Raw genomic sequence first — 12,603 nt, forward strand, 5'->3', positions numbered from 1 at the left:
GAAAAAATGCATTTAATTGCATAAATTATAATTAATGTGCATTTATGATAATAATTTTAAATAAAAAACACAGTCACACCAATTTATTTTAGTTTGATTAAATGAATTATTATGATTGCAATTTTTATTTCAAAATAACGTAATCACGGAAACTATTTAAGTTTGAATTATATAGCATTATATATAGCGTAATCATGGTTTAATATTAATTATTTAATTGATTATTTGATTTGGAGTGGAATAAAAGAAAAGTCAGTATCTACTAAATATAAATTTATAGAAATTAAGGGGGTATCTACTAAATAATACTCCAACATCATTTGGCTTTTTAATCGATAAATACTAATTATTGTCTTTCTTCTTTTCATATTTTTTTTAATTATCACGACAATCTTATATCTTCTCCTGTGCCATCAAAATAAATGTCTGATACACTCCTGTCTCCTGCAAGTTCGCATGTTATTTAATAGGTACTCTCTATCTCTCTCTACGTGAAAGGAGAAGAAGGGAGTGAAAATATGACAGCATGTTATAGGGTGCTATAACTCAATTTTGACCATGGGTAAAAAGTTATTTATTTATTTAGATTTTATTTTGACAGAAATTTATTTATTTAGATTTTTTTGCTGAATATTTATTTAGATAGTGAATGCTTAATAAAGGGAATTATTTGTTACCGTTAGCTTTTATTTCTTTGGTCCAAGAAGAACAAGATTAACAAAAAACAATGAGAGAACAGAAAAAATAGAAAAGAAACTAATAATAAAATTTAAAATAGATGATAATATTTAGGGATGTCCGTGTTTATTAAACCCTCCTTCAGCGGGTGTTTTGATAATGATTGAACCTTTATTCGCAATTAACTTTATTTGATTTTAAGAAAATAGGACTAATTAAGAAAATAATTAAAATATTTAAAATTAAAAAAATACAAAAAATATGATGTAGTAATATTTATTGGTAGGGATGCCGGTGTTTATTAAACCCTCTTTCAGCGGGTGTTTTGATAATGATTGCAATTTGGAACCTTTATTGGTAATTATATTTATTTCATTTTAAGAAAATAGAAATTAAGAAAATGGTTAAAATTTAAAATTTAAAATAAAATAATAGATGGTGATATTTTTGGTAGGGATGCCCGTGTTTATTAAACCCTCTTTCAGCGGGTGTTTTGATGATGATCGGAACCTTTATTGGCAATTAAATTTATTTGATTTTCATTTAAGGAAAAAAGAAAAGTGAAAAGATTTAATTGCAATTCCTTTTTTTTATGCTAATTGTAATTCCTTTGTTTAAGGAAAGAAGGAAAATAAGAAGATTCGATTGAAAAAAATGATTTAGCTAAGGAAAGAAATAAGGTAAAGTTAGTTGGATTTGAATGGGAACTAAAAATGATTTTGAAAAATAGTTACAAGAAAGAGGCTCGATCACTCCATTTCTCTTCTATAAAGGGGCACTTTATGTATTTCGACATCCATAAAATTATGGTCTCAATCTTAAATTGTTTTTCATATAATTTGGATAAAATTAGTTATTCACTTGATAAATAAATAAATATTTTTTCAGGATTTCCTTCCTTATATATTTTTTATTCTCAACAAAATTAAGTGCTAACGCGGAATATAATATTTGTCAATGGATATTTCTCGTGCATGCACAAAAAGAAAGTATAATGAATTAATTAATCGATTGATTTCTTAGTTTTTTGGGGTGCATAGCATGCCTCATTGGTTATTGGATTTTGTTTGATATTTAGTAAACAATCTTTCTATGTTCTAACAATTTATAATAGTTTCTTAAAAAAAACAATTTGTGATAATAATGAGTACGCTAATGTACTAAATATTTGAGAAAATACTTTACTATCGTCTATAGTTATTTTAATCGATTTGAATATGATTAAGGGGGGTGTATTGGATTGGGATTTTGAGAGAATATTTTGACAAAAACAATCTTAAAGATTTTAAAAGATTATGTGGGATTGTATTGATTTTGTGGGATTTTAAAAGATTTTTTTTAAAAGACTTTTTACAATCAGGATTCTTAACCCAAGATTTTAATGGATTTCTAACACAGATTTTTAAAGATTTCAAAGTACTTTATGGATTTTTAAGATTTTGAAAGATTAATACATTTTAAACAAAAAAATAACGAAAGTTACAAAAGTGAATGAAAAAGATGATAAATAAATTATAATGTTTGAATAAAGAAAATAAAAACGATAGAAATTTTAAACCTTTTAATAACAAAGTCATTATTGCCTAAAAAAATAATAACAAAGTGATTCTCACTTCATGTTCGCCTAATTATTAGCATTTTTCCACATATCTGAACCTATATTAGTCCTCCATATATTAGCATCTTCTCGTTCCTGCTCTTGTGTTTGAACAATGGGTTCATGATCATTGTCTTCGTAATTTGGTAACACTGAAGATGAAGATGAAGACTCGTCAGTAGGTTCCACTGGAAATTCATCAGAACGACATTCTTTGCGAAGAAAATTATGAAGTGCTGCACATGTCAACACAAGCTCTGCTTGTGTTTTAAATAGAAATGGAGGTGCTGACTTAAAAATTGTGAACCGCGATTTAAAAATACCAAATATCCTCTCAATCACATTCCTTAAGGATGCATGCCGAAGATTAAATAATTCCTTTTCATTTTCAGGGTCATTACCGTGACCTGCAAAATCTTGTAGATGATATCGTACACCTCGATATGGGGCTAAAAATTTGCGTCGATTAGGAAATCCACAATCCACCAGATAATACTTACCTTGGGGCACTTTAAGTCCATTCTTCCTTGCCAAAGCATCACTTAACACCTTGGAATCATGTGCTGAACCCTCCCACCCGCTAAGAACGTACATGAATTTCAAATCAAAGTTACAAGCAGCTAATATATATATAAGAAACTAGTTATTTGACAAAAATAGTTATTGTTTCCTAATTGTCAAAAGTATAGTGACTATATCCCGAATAATATACAATTCAATAGAAAAACCAATAAAAAACTACCTAATAATAAAATAAGGGTCATGCTAACATGCGCACTTAGGGCACATGTTAAGGATACTTCCAATAGTAACTATGTCTTAAAAACAACAATTTTTTACTTTTAAAAAAGTAAATTGCACAACTTTCAATACAAAATTTCTATACATAATACACTAACAAGTGTCTTAAGGGCACATGTTAGCATTTTCCATAAAAATAATACTCATATATCATAAAATCATTTAAAAAAAAACTATTAACAAAATAACAATAATAATAACACAATAACAATTAAAAAATTATTAACACAATAATAATAATAATAACACGCTGTCAAAAAAATAATAATAACACATTAATAATTAACATTTTAATAATAACACAAGAAAATAATAATAATAATAATGGACGTTGTAAAAAAACAAGTTGAAGAAACAGAAAAAAAAAAGAGTTTTTTATTTTGATTTGCATATACAGTACTAAAAAAAAACAATATGAAATCTTGATGCATATCAATTGCCATTCTTTTGATGCATATTCATTGCCTGGACGTTGAAAACAATATGAATACGAAATCTTGAAGCATATACAACACCCTTTTCTTTTGATTTGCGTAATATCATATAGTATGAACAATATTGACTATCGATTGCCATTAAAAAAATAGGTAAAATTGATTGAAAAGTTGTAAGAGAATGAACCTGGTAGTGGTTTGTGTCTTGTTCGGCAGGAGAAGAAAAAGTCTTTGGAAGATTATGAAAAGTCTCAAGGGTTTGGGTGAGATTGTTGGAGGAGTATTTTATGTGTATTTCTAACTAAAAAGTCTCTCAAAATCCATTCCACAAAAGAATCCATCAAAATCTATTTACTTTTGAATACCAAAAGACATTTTAAAAGTGGTAAGAAATCTCAATTGAATACCAACAGATTTTGTTGCCCTGAAAAAAAAATCTTTATTATCTTAATTGAATACCACAAGATTTGTTTATATTTTATAAAAGTCTTGATTGAATACCACAAGACTTTTTAATCATAAAAAAGTCTTTTAAAATCCTTTGAAATCTTAATCCAATACACCCCCCTAATTTGAGTAGAGGATACTTGTGATCAATATAAAATAAAATTAATAATTTTAAGACATCATATCATATAATTCTTTGTAAAAAAAAATTGTTGGGATAAAAACTTATTAGATACTAATAATAATAAATAAATAAATTGTCTATGCAACCAAATAAAAAAATAAAAAGAAGTCTAGCTTTGCTATAAGTAGCTTGCAGTCTTGCACCAAGCTCAAGATGTATCCACAATAACAAGGGATCATTAGGTTCTTTGTAAAGAAAAGCAGGGCACAAGTCATAGAAACATGAAGTTTCTCTTTCAAAATCTTCTTTCTCAATTGCCTATAGTCATTCTTTGGTATTTTTCCACTGTTATCATCTCTCAACAACATGTTAGTGCTGTGAGTCTACCAAACAATGAAACTGTCCCAGCAGTCATTGTTTTTGGGGATTCTATAGTGGATTCAGGTAACAACAACTACATCAACACCATACTCAAATGCAATTTCCAACCATATGGTAGAGATTTTGCTGGAGGAAATCAACCAACCGGGAGGTTCAGCAATGGTTTAACCCCATCAGACATCATTGGTACAAAAAATCATTACTCTTGCACTATGTTACCACATGCTACAATATGCATAAGCATAACAGAATGAACATCAGAACATGTTCATCTTCTTATTCAATTTCTCAACAAATTTCCTTTTGTCTTTTTCAGCTGCAAAATTTGGAGTCAAGAAGATTTTACCAGCTTATCTTGATCCAAAACTGCAACCTCAAGATCTCCTCACAGGCGTCAGCTTTGCATCCGGTGGCTCCGGATATGATCCTCTAACTTCTAAAACAGTAGTAAATAACCGTCCATAAAACCTTATATTTATATATCTTCATTTAATCATTTTCCTCACCATAACTAACTAAAATTTACTTTCTTTGCCATGTGCCACAAAAGTCCGTGCTATCATTATCAGATCAACTAGACAAGTTCAGCGAATACAAAAACAAGATAAAGGAAACAGTTGGAGAAAATAGAATGGCCACAATAATATCAAAAAGCATATACGTCTTGTGCACAGGAAGTAATGACATTGCCAATACTTACTCTCTATCACCGGTTAGGAGAGCACATTATGACGTTCCAGAATACACGGACTTAATGGCTTCACAAGCCACAAACTTCTTGCAGGTATGTTTTAATTAAAGAACAAAAAGAGGAAGTTAGAAGTTATCATATTTCTTTGCATGTGCGCACTTTCCAGTACATTTTGAAGCTAACCGACTTAAACGTGCGAAACTATGGTCTAGGTGATAAATTTTCAGACATGATGGAATATGTAGCTGTTCCCAACACTATGGTCAAAATAGGGTAGAGCAATATGGTTGGCAAATGACATTGTCATTAGGCATTAGTCGTTGTTGGTAGTTGGCAATTGGATTTTTCCTTTGAAGGGTTGCTTAACAGCCAATTCTATTTCTACCCTTTCATATTGGGTCAAAATTCAAAATCCAATTGCACTCGAAGCATCTAACATGAATGTGCGTGTGAATGTGTCTAAAGCCCACGTCCATGTGTGAACCACATGTCCAAATGAACAATTTGGTTTAGACTTTTATTTTGGACAGCCGTTTCTTAAAACCTAGTTCATATTCATATATATATATATATATATATATATATATATATATATATATATATCTTTGCATAAAAATATTTAATATATAAAAATGAATTGAATGCAGGAACTTTATGGACTAGGAGCTAGAAGAATTGGAGTAATTGGTTTGCCTGTTCTTGGGTGCGTGCCCTCACAAAGAACAATTCAAGGAGGCATATTGAGATCATGTTCAGATTTTGAAAACCAAGCAGCAATGCTCTTCAACAGCAAACTCTCATCCCAAACTGATGCCCTAAATAAAAATTTCCCCGAGGCTAGATTTGTGTACCTTGATATTTACAACCCATTATTGAATATGATTCAAAACCCTTCCACATATGGTACAGACACATCTACCATCATATCTTTTATTTTTTTACAAATCATATCTTTTCTAAGTAGCTCAATATAATTTCTGAACTTTATCCTATATACACCAATTATTCATAATAGGATCCACCCAAAATAAAACAACTAAAACATAAACTTTAGACAAAAAAAAAAGAATTATTATTAATTTTTACATAACAAAAAAGTCATATATGTTATAGAAAACCACATATATATTGATAAAAATATCTAAAACATTTAGGTCTCACTCAGTTGTTGGATGGACCCTGAATTTCAGAACACAAAATATAAAAGTTGTCGTTATATTGAGAGACTTTTCATATAAAAGGAAATTATTAGTAACTAACTAGTTACATAAAATTCACTTGCATGTTCGTATAATTGTTGGGTTGTTTGCCTTACACTCTTGGCGCGCGTGGGTCCATGAGATCTACAAATTAGCATGAAAATGCCCATAACAGCAATGGAATAAGAATCTCATGCACCTATATATGGCACTATATATCTTGACTAGTTATTCAATGCCAAAAATTTGATTAGCACATTTTGATTCGACTGATTCATTGCTCATGGTATTTTGTTGTTTAGGTTTTAAGGTAACAAACGAAGGATGCTGTGGCACTGGAATTATTGAAGCAGGCATACTTTGCAACCCTTTCACCCTACAAATATGTTCAAATACCGCAAACTACATATTCTGGGACAGTTTCCATCCTACGGAAGAGGCCTACAATGTGCTTTGTTCTTTGGTGCTTGATAACAAAATCAAGGATTTCTTCTGAATGCAGTTCCACTCTCATTCTTGAAAGGTAATTTTCTAATGTAGTTCTATAATTTACGATTTTTGATTTTTGTTCATCTACGGTCCTAACTTGTAACTTTTAAATGCTATACATACGAAACACTGAGAATGTGTTCCGATCCTTTTTGCTATGAAAAATATCTATCGTTTATTATTTGATGAGACAATATCTTTATTCAAACCTTATGGGTATCTTTAATGTCATGAGCGAGTTTGATGATATACTTTTTTTTGTGTGGTCAAGTATGGTGATATGGTTTTTTTTAAAGCAAGTATGGTGATATGATGATTGATGACATTATGGACTTAACAAGTATGTAGAATTAATTAGTGATAGGTGGCAGTTAGAAGTTGCCACCGGGCACAGGTTTGGTTTGCAATAAATATAAACATAAATATGAATGCTAAAATTAAATAGTTTAAAAATAAAGGGAATAAGCCCAAATATTATAGTTTATATCCGTACGTATAATGTGATACATACCATGTCTTAAAAAAAAAACACACATAACCATGGCTTAATTAAAATAGGAAGAAATTACTTAGACCATCCAACCCGTGCCTACAAAGTTCCACTGTGACAGAAAAAAGAAACACAGTTAAATTTTATCTTATATTTAATAGTATTTAATATCATTTTCTGATTTCAATTATTAAATAAAATATTATATATTGGACTTTATATAAAAAACATGATCACGAATCAATCACTAATATTTCTCAAAGTTATAATGGCGTTAAATTAAGTCTTTATATGTGATATTGTTTCTCATTTTATTTTTTTTCATAAACAAATAAACTTCATTTTAATTCCTTTATATAAAAAATTACATTTTAATCACAACATTTGACCTAATATTTTTTATTTTAGTTATTTTATGAAAAAAAATCATTATAACTTTAACATATGGTGAGAACTAATGCATTTTTTTCATATAAAAATATATTCTTTTATATAAAAGTTAAAACTTAAAAAACGAATTAAGTTCAGATATTAAATTATAATTTGACCGAAAATAATTTACGAGCCTTTCATAATTTGTGTTCTAGTCGAAATGACAAGTCCTAGACTCCCCATTCTCACCAATTTTCAGCATTATCTAATTTTTATTTGTTTGTAACACAACTGGGTTGTGGGCCTAACTAATGGAATATCAAGTAGCAATTACAAGAAGGGGAATACTATTGGCACTCCAATTGCTATTGGCACATGCTATACGTTTTTATTAATCATAATGACGAAAATGTCACTCAAACGAAAATTTGTTTCCATTGAATACGAGGAAAAAATGTATAGCGGAAACAAGTTTTCGTTATATATAAGATTCTTACAAACAAAAGAAAATTATTGAGTTATTTCCACTGTGTGTCTTTGCAAAATATGCCTTGGAAACTTGTGCCTATTGCATAAGAAGACATATGCACATATGAGTGACAACAGTGATTCTAAGAGGAAAAAAGTTAGAAAATGAAACTTAACAATACAGCTAACAAAATATTCAAAATATACTGCAATTAGGTTTACTAAAATCAATATATTCATGTTATGTGTTGGAACAATGGGCAATCAAAAGCTCCTTCGTGGATTATATTGTCCATTTGTTCCCACACCACATGAATATATTGACCTTAGTAGATCCTAATTGTACTAATATATATTTTGAATATTCTAATAGTTGAAATGCTTGTATTATTAAGTTTCATATAGTTTGTTCTAATGTTTTTCCTCTCAAAATCACTTTTATCACTGATGTGTGTATATTGTCTTATGCAACAAAAACAAGTTTTCAAAGTGTATTTTACAAAGACACATGTTTTCGTTGTGTTAGAATTCTTATACACCATGGATTTTTTTTATTGTGTATCATGATTTCACACTCTCATATACGCAATAGAAATAAGTTTTTACTGTGTATAAATATTCTTACACACTATAAGAATTCATATACACAATGAGAATTTATTTTCATTATGCATTTCTTTCTCATGCAACAGAAAACAAGTTTCCATTTTTAAGGGGCATTTTTGTCAATACAATTTTCAGAAAAATCTAGGAGGATGCCAATAGTAATTGAGAACACAAAGGCTTTTAAAAAGCCCAGTTTCCTTCCATTCCTCCCCTTGGATCCAATTGATTCTGAATCCTAGCCTGCACTATCTCCCTCACCACCATTTTCTGTGCTTCCTAATACTACCGAACAGCAATGCCAATGTTAAATGTTCGGTTGTTGGTTGGTATCGTTACACTTACACAGCACAAATTATGTTTTTTTTTATATAAAAAAAAAAGCAGCACAACAATAGATAAACATCGCCAAGATCAAATTTTGTATTTTAAGAATTTTGTTGAATATGGTCTATTGCCGAAATTTATGCATCTGTGTTCAACTTTGTGATTGATTTCACTTTAAAAAAAAATTGTGATTGATTGCCCTATATAGGACGAGGAGGGGCCAATAAAAGGACATTGATTTCCAATGATGCTTTACAAGCTTACCTTTCTTGTCGATTATTCTACCTACATAATGGTTGGCACTACACCATCTCATGGGCTAATTATAACAGTTCAAAAGATCAGTGAATTCCTTTGTGATTTCAACTAAATGGTCACGACAAGGAAAATTGGAAAATCAGAAAACGACAGCTCCAATGATGTCCAATTGTCAATGGGCGATGGCATGCTTTGTAAAGGTCCACCAATGTCAATGAACGATAATTACGGTTCTTAATTAGGTTGATTTTTTTTTTTTACAGTTTTATGTTTTAAAATCCAATATGCAATTTATCAACACAAAGCACCTACTTGTACACTCAATTTAATTTAATGAATGCCTTGACTAAATGTCTCACAAACCGGGGTTGAATCTATTCTACATTTGATATGGTATAAATTATAATGCTTCTAGAACATTAAAATAAATTACCTATATAGCATATTATAATTTTTTTTTAACTTTACCTTTTCTTATGGTTGCATTTCTATAATGGGTGAGTTTGTTTAATTTTTTTAAAAAAATAACTTTAAAATAAGTATTTTTTAAATAAGCATTTATTTAAAAAAGATAGAATTTGCTTCTTAAAATAAACAGAAAAAAATAATTTAGACAAACACACAACAAAAAATTACTTATTATTAAAATAAGCACTTATTCAATAAATAACTTTAAACAAACTGACTCATTGATAAGAATATCTAAATCATGTGTAGTGTTTTGGGTATTAATATTAATAGGATATTTATGCTATCATTATGTTTTCAATTAAATTTTTGCTTTTCTAATATATATTGAGATACAATTTAATTTAATAGACATACATTTTCAATATAAAAGTTTTTACAGTGTAAATCACAAAAGTAGTTCCTAAAATAACTTTAAAGCTAATTATTATAGATTTCAATATATATATATATATACCATACATGTGAAATAGTTATTATAGAAGTAAAAAGACTATTACACTTTTAACATATATTGTGCTTCTTTCTTCAATTGTTTTAGCCACATGACCCAGCATTATCTTGCCAATTGGGTGTCTTTTTCCTGATAATAAAAAAATGCAGGGGTCCCAATCCACAACTTCCTAGCATGCGACAAGTTAAAAGCCATCTTGATCTTAGCTCTCCTTATGCCATCCACACACAAACGATTGTCTTAGGTGTAAAAGAAATTTGGACGAAGACATAAAGTTATGACCACTTTGTTTTCCCTTGAATGCCATGAAAACTAAGTGGTTAACTAAATGAACAAATATGGTTTTCATGCCTTCGGCTCTGTCTGATTTTTTCATCCATTCATATACTTTTTTCATCTCCCATTATATGTTATTGATTTTAATTTATTTTAAAAAAATTTAAAAGTATATGTTAATTATTTTTCAACATATATTTATTTATTAATTATATCACCTGAATATTTAATTGAATTTATAATTATATTTTAATTTTTAATAAAAAATATTTTTTCTAGAAAATATACATTACATAATGTATTTTTGAACTCAAGAGAGTTCGAAAGATGATCCGTGAATCCACGTCGGCACGGTAAAGGGTCCAAACTTTGATAAATATAACAGAAAAATTTGCAAACTTAAAAAAAAAAAAACTACAAACATAAGATGAATATAAATATATAATAATGCTCCAAACAAAAATTGGTTTAGTTAAAATAAAGGTTGGACTCATGTTTTATAAGAATGTGAGTTCAGAATTCGTTGTTTACGTAAAATTCTATAAATGTCCTTTAAACTTTGAGTCTTGTGCTGAATCTAATGAATCTCCTAGCCTAACTCTTCTAAACTTTATTAAAATAAAAAAAGTAAATATAATAGTACTGCAACAACCAATATCTCCATATAATACTATCACACATAGAATCGAAGTAGCTTTTCTCCCGTGACCAAAAAACCAGGCTCAACTATGACAGCAGCATCTTAGTTTGTCTTATGTGAACTGATTATGGTCATGAAGTACTTAAAGAGTTATTAAACGCAACCATTTAATATAAAACATTCATAAATTCCATATTTTAATGTAAAAGCGCACGTAAAGCACCCGTGTGTGCTAATGTGAGGTGGATAAAGTGGGTCACATGGATAGCACCATACAAGTAGGCGCTTATCTAGTTACAATTTTTTTCCTCAAAAAATACCTAATTATAAAGTTTCCTAAAAAAATCTGTTTAAAAATTTATACAACTTTAGAATGAATTATTCTGAACCTACGCCAAATGTATCAAACCTACTACAGTTTCATAAGTTGGATTGTTGAATAACAAAAATGTAAATTAGAGTTTTGTTTATAAATTCTAAAGTTTGGACGGAATTTATATTGAAAGCTTAATTAATTTAATATAATTTCCCATTTTTCTTTGTATTTTTCTGAGGCATTTGAAAATTTTTTTATATTAATTTCTATCCGTGCACATATAATTGTGTTAAATATTTTGAGAGAACTTTGATTTATATAAAAATCTTATTCAATTAGAACAAAATTATATCCCAAAATAAAAAAAACATACACTAATTTTTTAGTCCCTATTTCTATAAATAAATTCATTTGAATCCCTCTCACTTTTATAATGTCATACCGGTTACTCTTCTGTCTTATTATAATTGTCTTCCACCCATCCTAATTTATTTTACATGAAAAATGGATAAAATATAATAATAATAATTTTATAAAATTGATCTTGTGATTATTAATTAATTTTAAATTTTTTAAGTTCATATAATTAATTTTTAATTTTTTAAGTTCATATAAGAGATATAATTAAAATAACAATAATTAATGATATATCAAAAATTAAAGGTTTGGGCCAATGTCCCATATATCAAAGAGAAACCACGACATTGTGGGGGCAGATATCGCACTATATATAAAAACATTTGAATTGCATTTTAATCAGTGCCCAAGTTAGTCACGAAAGTGTTTGATGAGGGGATACACAAAATTAAATTTTAATAAAATCGTTCTTCATTTTTCTCATGCTTACTCTCTTTCCCGCACAATCATGTATATAAAATAACAGTAGCAACAATAAATTTTAGATTTTTCTTATTTGTATGCAGTTGTCGAATAACTAAAAATAGAATAATATTTTTTTTATGAATTTGATTAAATATATTTAGGAAGTAAATATTTTTATGATACTATTCAATTATATATTACTATACATGGTAACATTATTAACTTTTGTAATAATTATTTTAAAAGTTATATTTAATTTTTTTTAATT

General features: G+C 28.5%; 2 protein-coding genes across 3 annotated transcripts; one reads left to right on the forward strand and one right to left on the reverse strand.

Annotated features, from left to right (window-relative positions):
- Window positions 1–2,302: 2,302 nt before the first annotated feature.
- Window positions 2,303–2,869, reverse strand: LOC100810220 (uncharacterized). Its single transcript, XM_003538838.5, has one exon. The coding sequence runs from the start codon at window positions 2,867–2,869 to the stop codon at window positions 2,303–2,305; it is 567 nt and encodes a 188-aa protein (XP_003538886.1).
- A 1,431-nt stretch (window positions 2,870–4,300) lies between these two features.
- LOC100810354 (GDSL esterase/lipase EXL3-like) lies at window positions 4,301–9,738 on the forward strand. Of its 2 annotated transcripts, NM_001415731.1 has the most exons (6): window positions 4,301–4,648; window positions 4,779–4,909; window positions 5,013–5,246; window positions 5,801–6,056; window positions 6,655–6,875; window positions 9,310–9,738. In NM_001415731.1, the coding sequence occupies exons 1-5, from the start codon at window positions 4,363–4,365 to the stop codon at window positions 6,846–6,848; spliced, it is 1,101 nt and encodes a 366-aa protein (NP_001402660.1). In that variant the 5' UTR covers window positions 4,301–4,362; the 3' UTR covers window positions 6,849–6,875; window positions 9,310–9,738. The 2 variants fall into 2 exon arrangements, with proteins under 2 accessions (NP_001402660.1, NP_001242335.2); NM_001255406.3 differs by lacking the exon at window positions 9,310–9,738 and having other exon boundaries at window positions 6,655–7,088.
- Window positions 9,739–12,603: the final 2,865 nt, after the last annotated feature.

The sequence above is a fragment of the Glycine max genome, chromosome 11 (genome assembly GCF_000004515.6).
Source record: "Glycine max cultivar Williams 82 chromosome 11, Glycine_max_v4.0, whole genome shotgun sequence".
Taxonomy (NCBI): domain Eukaryota; kingdom Viridiplantae; phylum Streptophyta; class Magnoliopsida; order Fabales; family Fabaceae; genus Glycine; species Glycine max.